Consider the following 19,819-nt stretch of genomic DNA (forward strand, 5'->3'; position numbering starts at 1 on the left):
ATAAAGGTCCTAAAGTTTCCAAATGGGTTGTGATTGTATGTTTGTGTATATATGTGGATGAATTAATTTTCTTTAAATATTTAGAAATATGTTGAAAAAAAAAACCCATATTAAAGCTACTCAAACTGAAGAATTATCCGAGAATTGTCAAAACATCCGGTCCTTAGCGCCAGCTCGGAACTAGCATTGGCTCATTTATTAATACATCGCCAAAAGAGGTGGCGCCCGTAATTAACGGCCGTGCTATATATTTCACACAAAAAACTATCTTTGACGTTCCGACTGTGCTTGAGCCACTCCATAAACGTCTTAGAGAGTATTTTAATCGACCAAATTTTATTCACTCCTGTGCTAGATCTACATATGTTTTTTACTTCTTTGAGACCCGCCAAATATCGGCGCTTTCCCTTAGACGTATTTCCCATATTTCTTTGAATTAATGTTCACCAAATGACACTGGAAATTACAGTTATAATAAAAAATTGTCTAAAGATAATTAGGTAGGACTGCCCGGGCACATTCCGGTCCTTGAATGCAGGCATATGTGCGGAAGGACCTCATTATCTTTGAAAAACACACATGCTTCGCTTCAGGCATTCGACATGTAAACCGATAGTGGTCAGTTAGCGTTTCAATTAATTTGGGTCAAGTATGTATGTTTGGGTAGTAAATATTCAAGTGCCTATTGTATGCGACTCTAACAAGTGGTACACTTAAGATAGTGAACAAAACCCACGCCGCAGGCAATTTCTTAATTTGACAACGTTGTCAGAGTAGACTTAAGTGATATTATACGTGGGAACGTACAAAATGTTAACCTTTTTTTATAAGACGTCTTAAATTTTATCTAATGAACAATTCGACGAAACGGACATCGGTAAAGTAATGCGTGTGCACTTACACTCCGAAGGCTGTTTCATAATTAGCGGGTTCCAAAGCTAGCCTTAGGTCACCCCTAAATAAGTACAATTGTGTAAAATCCAAACCTAAAACTCTTACGACATAAATTCACATTTATTAAATCGAATATGTGCATACGTTTTTAGCATGCTCTATTACACGTAAAGGGTTTGTCTGAAAGCTAAACGAAGCCATGCTTATTTTTTAATTGATTTGCAATTTCGGCGCTCAGACTTAATAATATTTACGTTCATTTGATACGATAGAGAATAAGAGAATAATTCAGTTGACGTACCGCGGCCCACACTTAATTCAAGACCGTGATCGCGCCTGTTAAAGTGTGTGATCTGTCCGGTTACCGCAGTGGCTTGTAAACGCGCTTCTCACCTAGGCAACCAGGTTCAATCCCCGCTCCCGAGCGCAATTTAAGTTTGGTTGATGGTCACCATTTTGCATTGGCGTTTGGCCGGGTACACCGCCCCCCCCCCCCCACACACACACACACGCACACCACAGGACCACAATGAAATTGAAAATCGTTTAGTAACAACTAAATAGCTGTAGATTGAACCTACATGTTTATTCAAAATTTGCCCAAACTTCGGAGTGTCTAGAACGCCAATAGGGTCTGAACTGCTGTGAAACAATCCGGATACACATAATGTAGCCTCGTGCGTAGAAGGACTTTATTAACTTCGCAATACACTGTTATCGGTACACTAAAGCTGCCTTCATATCGACTTGTTATCAGTCAAGAGGCCGCTCTCTCAGTGTTCGCTTCTGTTGAGAGTGTTTGTTTAAACTTGCGAGGTACGTTGGTTTTAGTCATTGCTGTTTTTGCTTTAGGTTTGTAACTTGTATTGTATTATAGAATAATACTAATTTAGTGTTTCGTAAACTTTTACCAATTTATATCATATTATGTTTCAAATATCAAATCTGTTGTGTAAACATGCATTTAAAACTTACATTCGTATAGTGAAGCCATGTATAGTTAAAAACGTGTGTAGCAGTTCCGTACATTTGAAAATGAGTTTATGATCCACTTGTTATCTGGGATATAACATGCATCTCATGTGGCACATTCATTACTGATGGAGTAACTGACCACTTCAGTTACCATGGCGAGCATTCCAGCCCCCATCCGCAATCCTGAAGTGAAATATACACAGGTCAGTACGATTACTTTTTATGTAACCGGACCGAACTTATAGGGACAGAAGTTGGGTGGTTGTCCGGGTAAACTTAGCTTGAAGAGGACCAACCCTTAACGCGGGGTCCCGAGATGTAGTTCTGCACTGGTCTCAACATTGTCTTACACTGTGCCGATTAGCTTGAATATCGAATGATGATTCTGAACACAAATCTTGGCAGTTGATACTTTTGAGTAGAATTCTAAAATGCTACTTTATATAATCATATACAGCATTAACGCTATATTATTGATCTTCTTCGTTCACCATCTAGTCTAACGAGATCTGGCGAAGACGGTCATAAATCAACTAAGTCAGTTGTTGAAATAAAAAGATCTGCATTTTAGTACGCGTTACCTCTACTACTGTTCCAGCATTCCATGCGATCAGTGCATGCACGCAAGTGTATATGTATAAAAGATAGGTCTCAACTGAAAACAAGTGTTCCAGATTGTGTCCCTACTGAACGTTGGACAGTAGTTTCGGTAAATCACGTGTCAATTATAAACATATGGATGCATGCATGCGAGTAATGTCTTTGAATAACCTCGTATTTTATTGTCTTAAGATACAGTACATGTGCACTATGTTTCAGGTGTATCGAAAATATATAAATGCATATTCCAATTGCCATATCTAACTGTTCTAGATTTATTGTTTATCGTACTTGCACCGTCTTTAGATATCACACATGTTACCGACGATTTACACGGCTGTAGATAATAATTGATAACTCAGCGTTATCTATGTCGGGGTCATGTATGGACACATTTATAAGTGCAATTTTCCATGTCGTTAAGGTTTGGTAGTCAATCGCACACCATTCAGTAAATGATACAGAATGCATGTCTGTAATTCATGTTACGAAACGCTTTGTCAGTTTTGATAGCGGTTTCATAACTATTGACTAAGTACGATGATGTATATATCAGCTGTATAAGATACACATTCACAGACGTACATATATTTATCATTATAGTATAAAAATAAATGTAAGGGGCAAACGAAGACGTGTATGCACATGATATAATAATATTAGCATCTATCTACAATGTATAAAATAATAGCACTTAAATATCACGTTTTAATTAAACATGTATCACATAAAAAGCATGTGATATGTTGACGTATGAAAGAATTCAACCTAACATAATAACTGATCAAGCGCTTACATTTTGAAAGTACATTTTTTGAGAACAACATCACGACAGCCGCGTGGATAACCATGCATCGTCATCATCAATAGGATGAAAATAGCATTGTGATCGTGTTTGCACACACGATACCATAAGTAATATTTATTGGAATTCATAGAACTTAAAGTTCATACTTATGATGCTGACTGATCGGCCATTCAACTGATTTTAACCTCCAATGCTTTCCATTAAACGTTCCACGGGGATGACCTCAGCTTGTGTCATTATTATGTTATATGTCGTGCTGCGTGCACTGTCCTGTATTGTATATGCATTCGGTCGTTGCCTTAGATATAAAACTAACGGTTGTTGATTAAATTTTCTCTCGTGATAATGGGTCTAGAGTTGGAATTTTTCTATATAATGTATGCAATGTATTTGTTCGTTTTCTAGATCTTTATCAACAACGAGTGGGTAAACTCTGAGAGCGGCAAGACGTTCCCCACCATCAACCCGACCACGGGGCTGAAGATATGTGACGTACAGGAAGGCGATAAGGTACTCTTCCACCTTTTAGTTTAGTTCCAATAAGCAAACAGCGCAGACCCAGATGAGACGCCGCATCATGCGGCGTCTCATCTGGGTCTGCACTGTTTGCCAAGGCATTTTTTCTAGACGCTAGGCATAAATTGGTTAAATCTGCAAAAAATTATAGTCAATAGCATACATGTTCAAATAACATCATAATTATACACATTCATATAGAAATATAAGGTATGTAAAATGTTTTATACGCAGGTAATATAGTAATTATATGCTATCAATATACATGTATCATGACCAAACATAAAATAATTTACATTGAACAAAAAGTTGTCATAGAAAAGAAATATATTTGGATTAACTGTACATGGTTATTTTTAAATATGCGTTATTTCATAATGTCAAAAATAATCATATTATGGGATGAATGTAAAGGTAAAAACTTTGCTATTATAAAGGTTACACAAGTCAGTAGAGAAGTAAAGTTTATATTGCATCCCGATGAGAGTGATTTTTACCGAGGCCAAAGATGGACATGGTTTTTCGAGGGTGCAATATTTTCTATACCCCGAAAGATGCCTATGATGTGTTTGTTGTTATATCGAAAACATGTAAATAACGGATAAGGCTAACGTTAACATTTTACATAAAAATCAAGCGTTCCTCATAAGTCATTTTTGTATACATTTTACTTAGCACCTACCGATTATTAGCACTAGCGGATTTTTCGGAAAATATTTGTTTTGGCATCGCGCGGGGTATCTTATATAATCTTCCAGTGGCGTGATAGTTTGCAAGGATGGGTTTATGTAAGTTTGACATGGGAAAGTCACGTGGTGTATTATAATAACTAATTGTGTTCTTAATTTTAATATGTACGGTGAGTTGCGAGCCGTTTAACTATTGTTTTATTAAATTTGAGTTCGTTTTGACTTCATTTTATTAGCCTGTCTTCTTGAACAAAAATTCGATGTTTTACGCATTCATATTTACGGCTATGCTGCACGCAACGTGAAATGTTGGCACCTATTTCAGACGTTTTCAATGAATATTCTTAAATCTTAAGATATCGACACAAAATTCAAGAAAAAATGTCTTTTATACACTAAAGATTTTTGCAATTGAATTTCAATAACTTGAGATATTTGCAAAAATAAAGTTCTTATCGGTGTGTTTACATTTTGCCCAACCCACGTGTAAACCCCTGTAAACCCCGTTGATTCTGCACCCTGTCACCGGATTAGCCTTATCTTATCTCGGACCACTCTTTCTGCATTTAGTGGATTATGGGTAAGAAGAGACTTTCTTGAAAGAAAAATGACATAACATTTTCATTATAATTCATAACACCACCATGCACCATATCAAATATGTTTACAATTAAAAGGCGCCATGCAAAAACGGGTATTATGTCATATGCGGTCAGCGTAGCTCAAGACTAGCCGGTGCATCCGCGCAGTCTGCTCAGGAGCTTCGGTGTCCGCTAAATTATAAATGAGACCACGAAACCTTGCATGATTTTATATCGGATGTGCAGGCCGGTCTGGAGCACCAATAGCCGCATTGGGCACATCATCTATTTTCGTATCACGCTTACCATTTTATTGCGATAGGTTTTCATCACCGCTCGAACGCGCTACTGCTCCCGATTAATATTTGTGACACACACTTGACTTTTGTTTACTATATGTGTGCAATAAACATGAAAGACTAAAACTTTCTTATTGTCCTAATGTGTTGTAAATCTAGTCCAATAAATCCGTCAGAATGCGATGAGATCATTTAGACGGACAAACTGAATAATTATTGTAGATTAAAAATAACACATACTGTAAGTCAAAGTTTACAAGTTTTTAAATTTAGTATAGTTAACTTGCCCTATGCCAGTCCCTACAATAAACGATGTGCTTCTTATTGTGAGAGTACATCCTCTCGCCTATCGTTACTTCCTTTTAAAACCATAAATAAAGTGCTAGCTTAGATTGGTATATTGGGGAAGCAAACGACTTCAAAGCGAGTATTTTCGGGTTCAATGTCAACATTTCATTCTCGCAATCATCATCTTTAACAAGCATTTAATGAATATTATAACATACAATACAACATCCGTTAAACATGTTGCCATCAATCAAGTATGACTTATATCCTTGACATTTTTAACGAGCAAGTTACACGGCCGTTAATCACGGGCGCCACATCTTTTACCGATGAATTGATATATGAGCCAATGCTACTTCCGAGTTGGCGCTAATGACCGTATGTTTTGAAATTTCCAGCATAATTCTACAGATGTTGTAGATTTTATGCGTGTTTCAAAATAATTCGCATTATTTCACTGATCGGGCAATAAATGCGATTCAGCGAAGATTTATTATTCCACAAATGTACATAAACATAAAAAAAATTCGCATGGTGAAGTTTTTAGACGATAATCTGTATTTTGGCTGTCTGACGAGTAAATTTCCGCCCAATTAAATCGCTAATGAGATTAAACAATTGCTTTGAACATGTTCACGTTGTTTTATGCTTTAAAAAACGCTTCGCGTCAATGAATATACAATGTTGCATTATTCCATAGGCATTTGCTCATTCTTCAATGCATAGCAAAATTAAGGTGGCGCCGGTGATTAACGGCCGTAATGCAAACGCCAATACCGACACGTTTACGCCTTTTTATGTAAACCGTTTGTTGATAATCCTTTAAGATTTTGTAAAGCCACTAAAGTTAGAAACAAAACACATTTTTAATTCCATAACTCTTCTATTGCACTATTAATTAAGTTAGTATTTCCCCTTCGCGCTAGGCGGATGTAAACAAGGCGGTAGCGGCGGCCAAGGCGGCGTTCCAGTTTGGCTCCTCCTGGCGGAGCATGGACGCAAGCAAAAGGGGACTACTCCTGAATAAACTGGCCGACCTCATTGAGAGAGACATCGTCTATATCGCGGTGAGTAACACGCTGTACTTGAAGCATACATCTTCTATCTCAAGGTGAGTTATACACTTTATTTGTGAGAGGTATCGTCTACATCACAGCGAGTTATACACTTTACTTGTAAAAGACATCGTCTACATCTCGGTGAGTTATGCACTTTACTTGTAAAAGACATCGTCTTCATCGTGGTGAGTTATACACTTTATGTGTTAGAGTTATCGTATACATAACAGCGAGTTATTCACTTCACTTGTAAAATACATCGTCTACATAACAGCGAGTTATACACTTTACTTGTATAAAAAGACATCGTCTACATAACAGCGAGTTATATACTTTACTTGTAAAAGTCATCGTCTACATCTTGGTGAGTTATACACTTTACTTGTAAAAGACATCGTCTTCATCGTGGTGAGTTATACACTTTATGTGTGAGAGTTCTCGTCTACATAACAGCGAGTTATACACTTTACTTGTATAAGACATCGTCTACATCTCGGTGAGTTATACACTTTACTTGTAAAATACATCGTCTTCATTGCGGTGAGTTATACACTTTATGTGTGAGAGTTATCGTCTACATCACAGCGAGCTATACACTTTACTTGTAAAAGACATCGTCTACATCACAGCGAGTTATACACTTTACTTGTAAAAGACATCGTCTACATCTTGGTGAGTTATACACTTTACTTGTAAAAGACATCGTCTTCATCGCGGTGAGTTATACACTTTATGCGTGAGAGTTATCGTCTACATCACAGCGAGTTATACACTTTATTTGTAAAAGACATCGTCTACATCTCGGTGAGTTATACACTTAACTTGTAAAAGACATCGTCTTCATCGCGGTGAGTTATACAATTTATTTGTGAGAGGTTTCGTCTACAGCACAGCGACTTTTACACTTTACTTGTAAAATACATCGTCTACATCTCGGTGAGTTATACACTTTTCTTGTAAAAGACATCGTCTTCATCGCGGTGAGTTATACACTTTATTTGTGAGAGTTATCGTCTACAGCACAGCGATTTATACACTTTACTTGTTAAAGACATCGTCTACATCTCGGTGAGTTATACATTTTACTTGTAAAAGACGTCGTCTACATCTCGGTGAGTTATACACTTTACTTGTTAAAGACATCGTCTACATCTCGTTGAGTTATACACTTTATTTGTGAGAGATATCGTCTATATCGCAGCGAATTATAGGCTATATTTTTGAGAGTAATCGACTATATCGCGGCGAGTTAGTCACTTTATTTATGAAAGACATCGTCTATATTGCTACGAGTTACCGGTTTACATTTCATATGGAAGACATCGTCTAAATAGCGGCAAGTTATACACTCTATTTGTGAAAGACATCGTCTATATCGTAGTAAGTAACACGGCGTTCTAGAGATACACGTCACCTGTACACATTGTGTTGAGACATATATTTATATTATATACTGTACATGAGAGATAGTCCCCGATAAGTTACACTTACTTTAGAGAGATATCGTTAATATCACGTTGAGTTATACGCCGTACGTGAGAGAGACATTATCTTTATATCGGTTGGTTATATATACATACATTTCGGCGATTTATATGCACACAGTGCATTAGTTATTTCTACATCGCTTTTTTACTGTGTGTGTTGAGGGAGCCTAGAGTTAGCCTAGTTGTCAGCAAACTCAGATGTCCGTGATGCTCCAAATCTGCTTTAACTACTCCACATGCGTATACGTCTAATCGTGCATTTAGTAGTGGATTTAAACCATGGCAGTGACTAAAGCTGCTATTTTCCCCTCTTGAGATCCGCCGAATATCGGTTTTTTCAAGCAAACGTATGTCTGCTATGTCATAAAATTTTCTCCAAACAAACAATTTCCTCCCAAAATTGCCTTTATATTAAACAATAAAAATTAAAATTTATGTTTGCTTATTAACTAAATATCGAATTAGGTCAACAATGATTACGATAATGTTTATTACTATTGGTTCGCGACTATAGTTTGGATATTTACAAGCTTTGCACACGTGCCGCATACGTCATTATTCAACATTGGTGCACAATTGAGAACATAAATAAATGAATAAAAATTTTATGCGAAAATCACAAAAAATATTCAAATAACCGACGGTCATTATCGTATTAACAGGGATTATTGAAATTCGTGTGTCGCTCAACGATGGCGAATACGTTTAAGAGTAGTAAGTGGCACAGTGAATCTATGTTACAGAAACGAGTGTTTGTAAAAAAGAGTATGGTCTTCTCGTAAAGAATTTTTTTTTAATATTGTCGTTCGAAAATTGAAAAGGACAATCATATTTAGATTTCTATGTTAATGGATATGTGTGTAATCAGATGCATATGCATTTATTATGCAACTTTTAACAGTTTACTGAAATAGCATGTGCGTGCAATTACAGATATGGGAAAGTAAACGTTTAAAATGTATTAATAGAGCTCTTTTAAATACATCAATAACACAGAATTAACAAAGTCTAGGTTTATAGTTGTTAATATTGTCCAACTGCCACTGATGCGCTAAATGTTTAAATGCCCTTTGCCATGCCGATATGTCCTCCTCGGTGAAAAACTAGCTTTTACATTAAAATAAATTAATTACCAATATTTTATACTAGTTCGCAACTTATCATACATTCCAACAAAGATTTAAAGATTACAATATACTAGTCTAAAGAAAAGCAGACTGAATTACACTAAAATAAAAAAAGCAGCTAAGCATTTTCTTGAAACCACCCCAAAATTATGTACGCAGAGCCTGGAGACGTTAGATAACGGCAAGCCGTACAAGGAGTCATACAACGTTGACGTTTGGGGCTCCATCAAGCAGTTACGTTACTTCGCCGGCTGGGCAGACAAAATCACGGGAAAAACTATCCCTGTTGGTATGTCGTAAAATCAGAAGCAACTAATATTTTTAACTTTTTTGCATAATTTTGAAATGATGAACTGTTTTTACAATCGTTTAATGTGCATCTGTTGCATTTAATGGTGTTGAAAACATCAGTGATAATATAAATCAGAAACATCATCTTTCTCTTGCAGACGGCGACTTTTTGTGTTACACAAGACATGAACCCGTCGGAATCTGCGGTCAGATCATTCCTGTAAGTCTTCATCCTTTGTCTCATCACCCTCCTTCTTCTGCTCCCTCTCCTCCTTCTCATCATCATCATCATCATCATCATCATCATCATCATCATCATCATCATCATCATCATCATCATCATCATCATCATCATCATCATCATCCTTCTCCTTATCCTCTTCATCATCAACATCATCATCATTTCTTTTTAAAAGCAAACAATCGCAATAATTATACATGTCTTACTTCATAATAATAGTCATTGAAAAAAATCTTTACACAATGAGACCGTGTTAAGTTAACGCACATGTATCATAATCTAAAAATTAAGTAAGAAACACTTCATTTATCAATATGTGTCTATGTTTTCAGTGGAACTTCCCCATCAACATGTTCACATTGAAGATCGCCCCCGCCCTCGCCTGTGGTAATACAGTTGTCGTAAAGCCCGCGGAGCAGACTCCGCTCACCGCCCTCTACATGGCGGCGCTAGTCAAGGAGGTAGGAGTTACTAATTAGGTTACGTATAACTAAATCATTGCGTGTTCCACCGTGGCCGAAAGTAATGCCGATTTCAAAAGAATTACCTCTACTCTTTCTGTTATGAAATCCATTTAGCAATCGCAAATCATGCCTTGGTGATTTTTCTTGTGTTCTATGACATAGTGTGTATATGCAAGTTTGGTGCATTTCATTTGGGACCACGTGTACATCAATAACTGAACGTTTGGGTGCGTTTATTAACGTTCTGTTCTGTTGTCAACATTATACTGAAGACAACCTGTTTTGAGTGAGTGTGATTTTCATAGAACTGAAATGACAAACTTTTTTTAATCAAATGTTTGACATAGGAAATATTTATCCTTTAATTAATATCAGACACAATCTGAAATGAAGGAAAGGCACACAATGCCTTGAAATCTGTTCATTTTATGATTGGTTCCTAGGGGAATTGGGTATATTGTTAACTAACTATTAGACCAATTAAATACATTTTTAGGCTGGTTTCCCTCCTGGTGTGGTGAACGTGGTTCCGGGCTACGGGCCCACCGCTGGGGCCGCCCTAACGGAACACCCGGATGTGAGGAAGATTGCATTTACTGGCTCCACTGAGGTATGGCATAAGTCCTCGCGATGGTTACCATTCATATGGGTTAAATGTGATCGCTGCATTCATAAATAAAATCCTTTTCGATCTTGAATGATTATCGGTGTCTAGCTTTGTTCAATTTTGTACTAATATCAGCGCAATGTTCTTCATAAGTGTAGTATTTAATTACAATACCATTGACGATATTGCAAACTTGAAATCAAGTTCCATCTGAGAATACCAAAGATATGAACCATTGTGAATTCCAATGAAGATAACACGGCGACTCCACTGGCAAAAAATAGCTGAATGGAAGTTGATTTAAAAGAGTGCGGACTTTGTGTTGTACACTACTCAAAGGAATAATATGTCAATTCATTGTTTCAACGATATGCTACACCCTATGTGTAGTTATCTTCAATTCGTAATTTTATAATTCGACCTTGACTTTGTAGGTTGGTCAGATAATCATGGCAGCTGCTGCCAAGAGCAACCTGAAACGCGTGACCTTGGAGCTCGGGGGCAAGAGTCCCGTCGTCATCTTCAAGGACGCAAATCGTGAGTTGGACGCCCTCATCTTATCTCTTAACGTGGCTTGCCAGAAAGTTTCAAAAGTGAATTAAGTATAATTCCTAAAATTGTAGTATATTTGAAAATCAAAATGCTAATTTTCACAGGAAAGAACTTTGAGCAAAAATAAGAAAGGAGATTAATACAAAAACATGTTATTTTTATCAATGTTTAGCGTTATTTATTAGGAATTTAGGTTGTAAATAACGGTAGATATGTACAATAATTGTTAAACATGATACTTGATTAGGAGACGTTGTTAATTACCATACGTAAAAAACCATGTGTCCTTGCTCAAATATATTTATGTTATCTTTTTTTAATTGAGTTTTTCACTTTCCTGGCTATAGCATTTAAAACATTATTGAAATGCATACTTTCAGTTGACTACGTGGTCGAATACGCGCACCAGGCGTTGTTCTACAACATGGGCCAGGTGTGCACTGCAGGCTCGCGGACCTACGTGCACGAGGACATTTACGACGAGTTCGTCAAGCGAGCCGTGGCACGTGCGCAGGCGAAAAAAGTCGGAGATCCTTTTGATAACAACAACGAATCTGGTCCGCAGGTATGAATAGTCTGGTCAGATTCTGTCATATAAAAAACTAGCTTTTGTTTTATTTAAGTCGCTGTATTGCATACTTTTGGGAACCTCGTTTTAGAGCCCGTAAAATAAGTTGCCATGAGTCAATATTCACAAATGTAATATTACAGTAATATGAATTTAAATAAACATGTACACTTCCGTTTCTTTCAAATAGCACTTCTACAAGTGTATCAACTTAATATTTAGTATGAGTTTCATATCCAAATTGAGCATTAGTACATGTATGTGTTTTCATATCAAAATTGATCATTAGTATGTGTTTCATATCCAAATTGATCATAAGCATATGTTTCTTATTAAAATTGATCATTGGTATGTGTTTTTTTCATATCCAAAATGATCATTAGTATGTGTTTTCATATCCAATCGATCATAAGTTTGTGTTTTCATATCCAAAGTGATCATTAGTATGTGTTTCATATCCAAAGTGATCATAAGTATGTGTTTTCATATCCAAAGTGATCATTAGTATGTGTTACATATCCAAATTGATCATAAGTATGTGTTACATATCCAAAGTGATCATAAGTATGTGTTTCATATCCAAAGTGATCATAAGCATGTGTTACATATCCAAATTGATCATTAGTATGTGTTTCATATCCATAGTGATCATAAGTATGTGTTTCATATCCAAAGTGATCATTAGTATGTGTTTCATATCCAAATTGATCATAAGTATGTGTTACATATCCAAAGTGATCATAAGTATGTGTTTCATATCCAAAGTGATCATAAGTATGTGTTACATATCCAAATTGATCATAAGTATGTGTTTCATATCCAAAATGATCATAAGTATGTGTTACATATCCAAATTGATCATAAGTATGTGTTACATATCCAAATTGATCATAAGTATGTGTTTCATATCCAAAGTGATCATAAGTATGTGTTACATATCCAAATTGATCCTACGTATGTGTTACATATCCAAATTGATCATAAGTATGTGTTTCATATCCAAAGTGATCATAAGTATGTGTTCATATCCAAAGTGACCATAAGTATGTGTTATCCAACGTGATCATAAGTATGCGTTACATATACAAAATGATCATAAGTATGTGTATCATATCCAACGTGATCATAAGTATGTGTTACAAATCCAAATTGATCATAAGTATGTTTTTCATATCCAAAAGGTTAGTGAGGAGCAGTTTGAGAAGATCCTGTCTTTAATTGAGAGCGGCAAGGCGGAAGGTGCCAAGCTGGAGTGTGGAGGGGCCAGGCTGGGTTCTGAGGGCTACTTCATCCAGCCCACCGTCTTCTCAGGGGTCACTGACAACATGCGCATCGCCAGAGAAGAGGTACAGCAAAAATGAACTTGCTGTCTAACAACATGAATAGTTATCAGATGAGGTGGAAGGTGGTGAAAATTGAGTTTAGCTTGACTTTGCTTCTGATTCTTTGTGTGTGTATTGCATATGTAATTTGAACGCAATTTGTTTCAATCCGTTCTGTTGTATTCATTGTATGGTCGCAGCATTGTATTTCGCAATATAGGGTATACGTGGATACAACTTCAAAACAATGTTTTGAGACGTTTTCTGCAATTTTGTATTTTTAAACAAGTGTACAGCGATACCTGTCTATATATGTTGTCAACTTAAATAAAATATAACTATACTTAAATGTAAGAATCTGAGATCACATTCGATGCATCAACATATTCCTTTGATAAACAACACACACACTTTGAAAACCCGAAACTATTTATGTGTAACGCAATAAGCGAAAAGACGAAAGTAACCAAAACCATGACGTTTTTTAAGATTTTCGGGCCCGTGCAGCAGATAATCAAGTTCAAGGACATGGACGAAGTGGTGGCACGCGCCAATGACACGAACTACGGTTTGGCGGCCGCTTGCTTCACCAATGACCTTAACACCGCCAACACCTTCACCAGCAGAGTCGAGGCAGGAACCGTTTGGTGAGCAACATTTTTTTTTAAAATTAATTTTGATTAAATTGAACAACATTTTTGTCTCAATATGGATTGTTTCGAGTAAGTGATGTTTTTGTCTGTGGTATTTACGTTTTTTGTGGTATATACGTTTAGGCGTTGTATCTACTTGCTTCTCTAAATAGTTCAACGCACTAATACAGTTTGTTATACAAACTATTGTAAGTTTTGCATTCAATCGTAAATTAAAAATGGACTCGAACGTCGATTAATGTCTGTTTTAACAAAATCAAATAATTTAAATGTGTTTTAAAAAAAGCAACCCCAAAATCAAAACTTTTGTGTGAAAAAACAACACCAAACCATGCAATTTTGTGTATATTCTTTGTTAAGTTGACTCAGTTGTCACAATATATTAGGTTATATTATTTTGTATTATTGTTTCTGATTTGATGTTAAGTCCATTCGTTTTTTTTTAATTACAAATTTATGAGTGTTCACAATATAAAACACTAATGAAAGGAGTTTATATTAATTGTCCTGTTTGGTGCTAAGTGTTTCACTACATCTGTTATCCTGCAGTCTATATCGGGAAATATGTTAGTCTTTTGTCGACGTCTCTGGAGGTTTCCAGTTCATATATGCACTTATATTGAGTCGCGTTCTGAGAAAACTGGGCTTAATACATGTGCGTAAAGTGTCGTCCCAGATTAGCCTGTGCAGTCCGCACAGGCTAATCAGGAACGACACTTTCCGCCTAAATTGATGTTTTGCTAAGAATAGACTTCATTTAAACGAAAAATGTCTTAAAAGCGGAAAGTGTCGTACCTGATTAGCCTGTGCTAACTGCACAGGCTAATCTGGGACGACACTTTACGAACATGCATTAAGCTCAGTTTTCTCAGAAAACGACTCATATTTCAAATCACATATAATATATGTTTAAAACTCGTCACCAGGGTCAACGCCTATCACTATATATCTGTGGCGGCACCTTTCGGAGGTTACAAAATGTCGGGCATCGGCCGAGAAATGTAAGTAGAACTGACAGCAAGATGTCCTTGTGGCGCCAAGGAAGGTATTTTACGAATGTAATTGTTAAACATTATTGCATCCTTTTATGTCGGTGCCTTAATCCTATATATTTGGTTTGTGTGACAAAATCAACGTCAAAGATACATCTACAAATAAATAAATTGTATAAATTTTATGTTGTTTATGTGCTGGTGTATTTACTATTAAATAAAAATCATTTCATGTAGATCTTTGTTCCGTCCACTCTAAAGAATAAAAGAATAATAGACGAGAGTTTTAGTGTGTTTTAAGATAAAATAACTCTGTTGAATATGAACATATAATGCTGTTGAATATGCTCACATAATGCTGTTGAATATTATCGAATAATGATGATAAGTGTTTTGAAATAATGATGTTGAATATGATTACATAATGGTATCAAATATGATCACATAAGGGTGTTCACTATGATCACATACTCCTATTCAATATATGTACATAATGCTGTTGAATATAAACAAATAATGATGTTAAAAATGGCCACACAATGCTGTTGTATATGATCAAATAGTGCCTTTAAATACTATCAAATAATGCTATTGAATATTATTACATAATGTTGTTGACTATGATCACATAATGCCGTTATATGTGATCACATTATGCTGTTGAATATAATCAAAGTATCAATGTACGGTTGATATTATCAAATAGTGCCCTTTAAAATGATCAAATAATATTGTTGGATATGACCAAAAAATAATTTGGAGTGTGATCTCTTAGATGTCTAATATGTTCACTTCAGTGTGGCTTAAGTGCCGTATACATATTATGGCAATACATGTGTTCCAAAACAACAACTCATATTGGCCGTATTTTTCAGGGGAGAATACGGATTGTCGCAATATACAGAAGTTAAAAACGTAAGTATGATTACAGAGCTTATTAAAAAAGTAATATGTATATTATGAGTCATACGTCTTCTTTCTGACTCCATACGGTGTGACACAGGATCAGTTAATAAATATTGGGCAAAGGAGTAGCTCGAGTCCAATACACATTTACTACTCATTATCACAACGAATTTATTTAAAAGAGTGACATTCTTTTTATGCGTAAAAACAGGATAATGGTTTGATAAACGGTGGTTTACGACATCGTTTTACATCCAATAGGTCATTTAACATTACTGTCCTAACATTAAAAGCTACTGACATACACGGTCAGCATGTGACCTACTTTTTCCCATGAAAGATGGGTATTCTGTAAGATACTTTTGACGATTCTTTTTAAAGCATGCCCGAGGCTTTGGGAGAAATTTAACATGTATTAGTTATTTTCCTAAAATAAATTAAATCATTAAGTTATATAATCTTTGATTTACAATAAAGTTACCATAATTTCTTACAAATTCGAATCCACAATATGCTCTCTAATTTATATACTTTAATGTAAAACTAGTGTACACTGGTTAACCTCATACCTCTGTTTTTATTCGCAAGACTGTAAACTAAATGTAAACTCCAGTACTAAATATCCAAAAGACCATTGTTAGACTCGTATCGGTTTAACTTAATCATGTGTGCAAATCAAAATACCAATATCCGGCTGTCCGGTTAGTTAAGTGGTCGGTAAACGCGCTTCTCATCTATGCAGCCTGGGTTGAATCCCCTTTCCTGGCGCATGTGAATTTGGTTGATGGTCACCATACTGGAAATGTGGAGTTTTGTCCGGGTACTCCGGTTCCCTGCCCCATCCCCACCTATGCACATATCAAATACCACACCAAGTGGGCAAATGTCTGTAAAAACTATTTATCTGGAAATTGTAGATATAATTAAAAATCAAATGTTAATAATGAATGTGCTGGAACACGCTCCAGGTTCACACATTATGCATGCTCATGCGCGGACTGACCTTTTAGACTTCAAAATTATCTCACACACATATATATATATATAGGATCTGGCACGAGTTGTCATATCATAAAACCCTGTTAAATATATGTTGATTAATTTATCGTTTGTGCATTAATTTTCGTGACCGGAATCTATATGTAAACAAATAACTATGTTTTATTTCAGGTGTTGGTGAAAATACCAAACAAGTTGTGAATTGTCGAAGAGGATTACATACAGGGAAAACATACCCTGCATACTGCATGGTGCCTGGATTGTAGTGACGCCTTCATTGAAGTAGTGTATTGTCAAAAATAGTATTGTGGAACAATTTTCTGTAAAACAAATTTGACTTGAACATTGTTTGTGGGCCATCGGACAATATGTTAGTATCATGCATAATAATTGTTATATATTAGCCATCATCACATAGATAAGAAAAAGAACGAAGTCCATACCACAATTTAACTCAGGTGACAGCAAATGTAGATTTTGTAATCTATATGTGGTAGAAAATACCAGTTTTATCAATATGTCTTTTATACAGGAATTATGGTATATAAGGATACAGATATAAGGAAAACATATTTCCAACGTTAAACAATTTTGATATGTTAATTCTCAGAATTTGATGAAGATAATTAATATCAAAGTTAAAACGATACTATTTATGTTACCAAGCAGTAAATTCATTGTTAACTTATATAATTACCTATTGTATTAATAGTTCTTGCAATCCATTTCACTTGTGTTATTTTGTATTTTTTATATTTCTCATAAGCAAGTGTATACTTTAGAGCTTATACATGTTGTTGTTGTAAAGTTATACAACATTTTGTTATATGGGTGCTGAACCATTAATATTTCATCATATTTCCATTGCATATGCTTTCTTACAAATTTCGTTAAAATGAACGTATTAAATTAGGTGAATGGACGGTAGGGCATATGTTCACCAATGCAGGTAACATCTGACACTTAATCGTGAAGAAATGCATACAAACGTCTTAGAAATGCTATATACAGTACTTATTTATATGTTCAAACGTTTATCAGATAAATATATAACTTTTATATTCACTAAAGAGTTTCATTGACCTTATTGCAATTACATAGTCCATGGTTTTGAAGAATCTATTCAAATGGACCGTTTAAAGAATGACGAACTGACAATTTCCGATTTTTTTACAGATAATCCAAAACAATGATAGTAGATCAATGAAAAGAAAGACAGAATTCTAGTGGCCATATGAAAACTATATCAGTGCAAAAATTCTAAAACCCACAGGCCTTGTTACGTTATATTCACTCATCAACAAGCGAACATTATTATTCTATATGATTTAAAATTGAAACTTAAAAGTTGATTTAAGTAATAGATGTGAAATAGTTCTTTAGTAAAAGGCACTGTGAATAGTGAATTTATCAAATATCTTTAACAACGAAATCACTACAGCTTATAATTCATGTTATTAAGCATGACCATGGGTTTATCAACTTGAAGTTTTTCGAAACGGGCCATATTTAAAGACTTGTGTTTCTAAACTAAACTAATAATTCCGAATACCGACGGTCCGACTTACATAAAGCGGATATTTCGTATAGAATCACATGTCATTAACGTTTTTAAGCAAATAATCAAAACTCGTCGAAAAAGAATGCGAACCACGCCATTAATCTTTTCGAGGAATATGGTGAAAACATTGATAACAAACTACTTATTGATTTATTGATCTGATTGATCGATCATTGAAAAGAGTTCAATTGACATGTGCCGAGATGGTTAATTTTGGTTACTTCCTTGAGAAATGTCGATGTGCGGGCGGCGATGATGATTTGTTTATTTTCGATCTCTTGCACTCCATTTTCAATCTTGCGACTCGCGATGTCGATTATATATGTATGGAATTGCCTTTCAATAGCTCTTATTATTGCCATAATTAAACAGAGCTGAATACATGGACGTGAATTTTTATTTTTAACAAAAAAAAACTAAGATTTTTTTTATTTACATAAATGGGCAAATTAATTAATGCAGCGAATACAGAATTGTTCGGCGTGTGTGTGTCGCTTAAAGTGATATTATGGGCATCTAACAGTATATAGTTGTCTATCGCAACCGTTGTATTATTTTTGGTGTTTTCACTTCATTTTCTCTTATATTTGTTAATGCAGCATCAACATACTAAAACAATTTATCGGAAAGAGAAAAATAACCCCTTAGGATATCAACCCTACTTTCGTTTTGACAACTGACGACAGAAATGATTCGATGTACGATGAGTCTAAATGTAGTTTTCATGCAGATTCGTTTATACGACACAAAGACATAATTTTGTTTTACGGATCATTTCGGCTTAGAGGACTGTGTGAGTCATGTACACTATCGAAAATAATATATATTTTTCATAAACAACTGCAGTGCCCAGATAATTATTTGGAAAATAGGGTTTTCACCCATTGATTTTGAAAAATAGGGTGATTTCATTCTCGAAATAGGGTGAAATTAGTTATAAAAATGCAAACCTTAAAATCATCGCTGCTTTACTTCAGTTGAAGCTGCACCCTTGTATTGATTCAATAAAACTGTACACTAATATAATTAACTTAAATAAACTGATGTTTAATAGAGTATTTAATCCTTGAAACAGTCCATATATAAATATAAACTTTCAAATTAAAAAAAACTGTTGTTAACTGACATCTTTGTAAATGTCAAACTTATCGACTGATATTTTGGCGCGACTAGCGCGGACGTCTTTCAACCTCTCTTAGACAATTTTATTTCGCATCATAAAGAGAAAATACCGAAAATGAGCAAAGCATTTTCGATCGGAGCTATTGTATTGTACGCACTTAATTTGACGAATTTGCGTTAAAGTCATATTGGTTGCGTTTTCAATACGCATGATATTGT

The 19,819-nt window shown here is 35.3% G+C and overlaps 1 protein-coding gene across 2 annotated transcripts; it reads left to right on the forward strand.

Annotated features, from left to right (window-relative positions):
* The first annotated feature begins 1,598 nt into the window (after positions 1-1,598).
* On the forward strand, positions 1,599-17,976 carry LOC127834154 (retinal dehydrogenase 2-like). 2 transcript variants are annotated; one of them, XM_052359787.1, is made up of 15 exons: positions 1,599-1,710; positions 2,017-2,072; positions 3,683-3,787; positions 6,577-6,717; positions 9,482-9,611; positions 9,772-9,833; positions 10,187-10,315; positions 10,815-10,928; positions 11,360-11,462; positions 11,858-12,042; positions 13,227-13,391; positions 13,857-14,014; positions 14,947-15,021; positions 15,888-15,927; positions 17,089-17,976. In XM_052359787.1, the coding sequence occupies exons 2-15, from the start codon at positions 2,022-2,024 to the stop codon at positions 17,116-17,118; spliced, it is 1,488 nt and encodes a 495-aa protein (XP_052215747.1). In that variant the 5' UTR covers positions 1,599-1,710; positions 2,017-2,021; the 3' UTR covers positions 17,119-17,976. The 2 variants fall into 2 exon arrangements, with proteins under 2 accessions (XP_052215747.1, XP_052215748.1); XM_052359788.1 differs by having other exon boundaries at positions 1,654-1,746.
* Positions 17,977-19,819: the final 1,843 nt, after the last annotated feature.

This window comes from Dreissena polymorpha, chromosome 6, assembly GCF_020536995.1.
Source record: "Dreissena polymorpha isolate Duluth1 chromosome 6, UMN_Dpol_1.0, whole genome shotgun sequence".
NCBI classification, from domain to species: Eukaryota; Metazoa; Mollusca; class Bivalvia; order Myida; family Dreissenidae; genus Dreissena; species Dreissena polymorpha.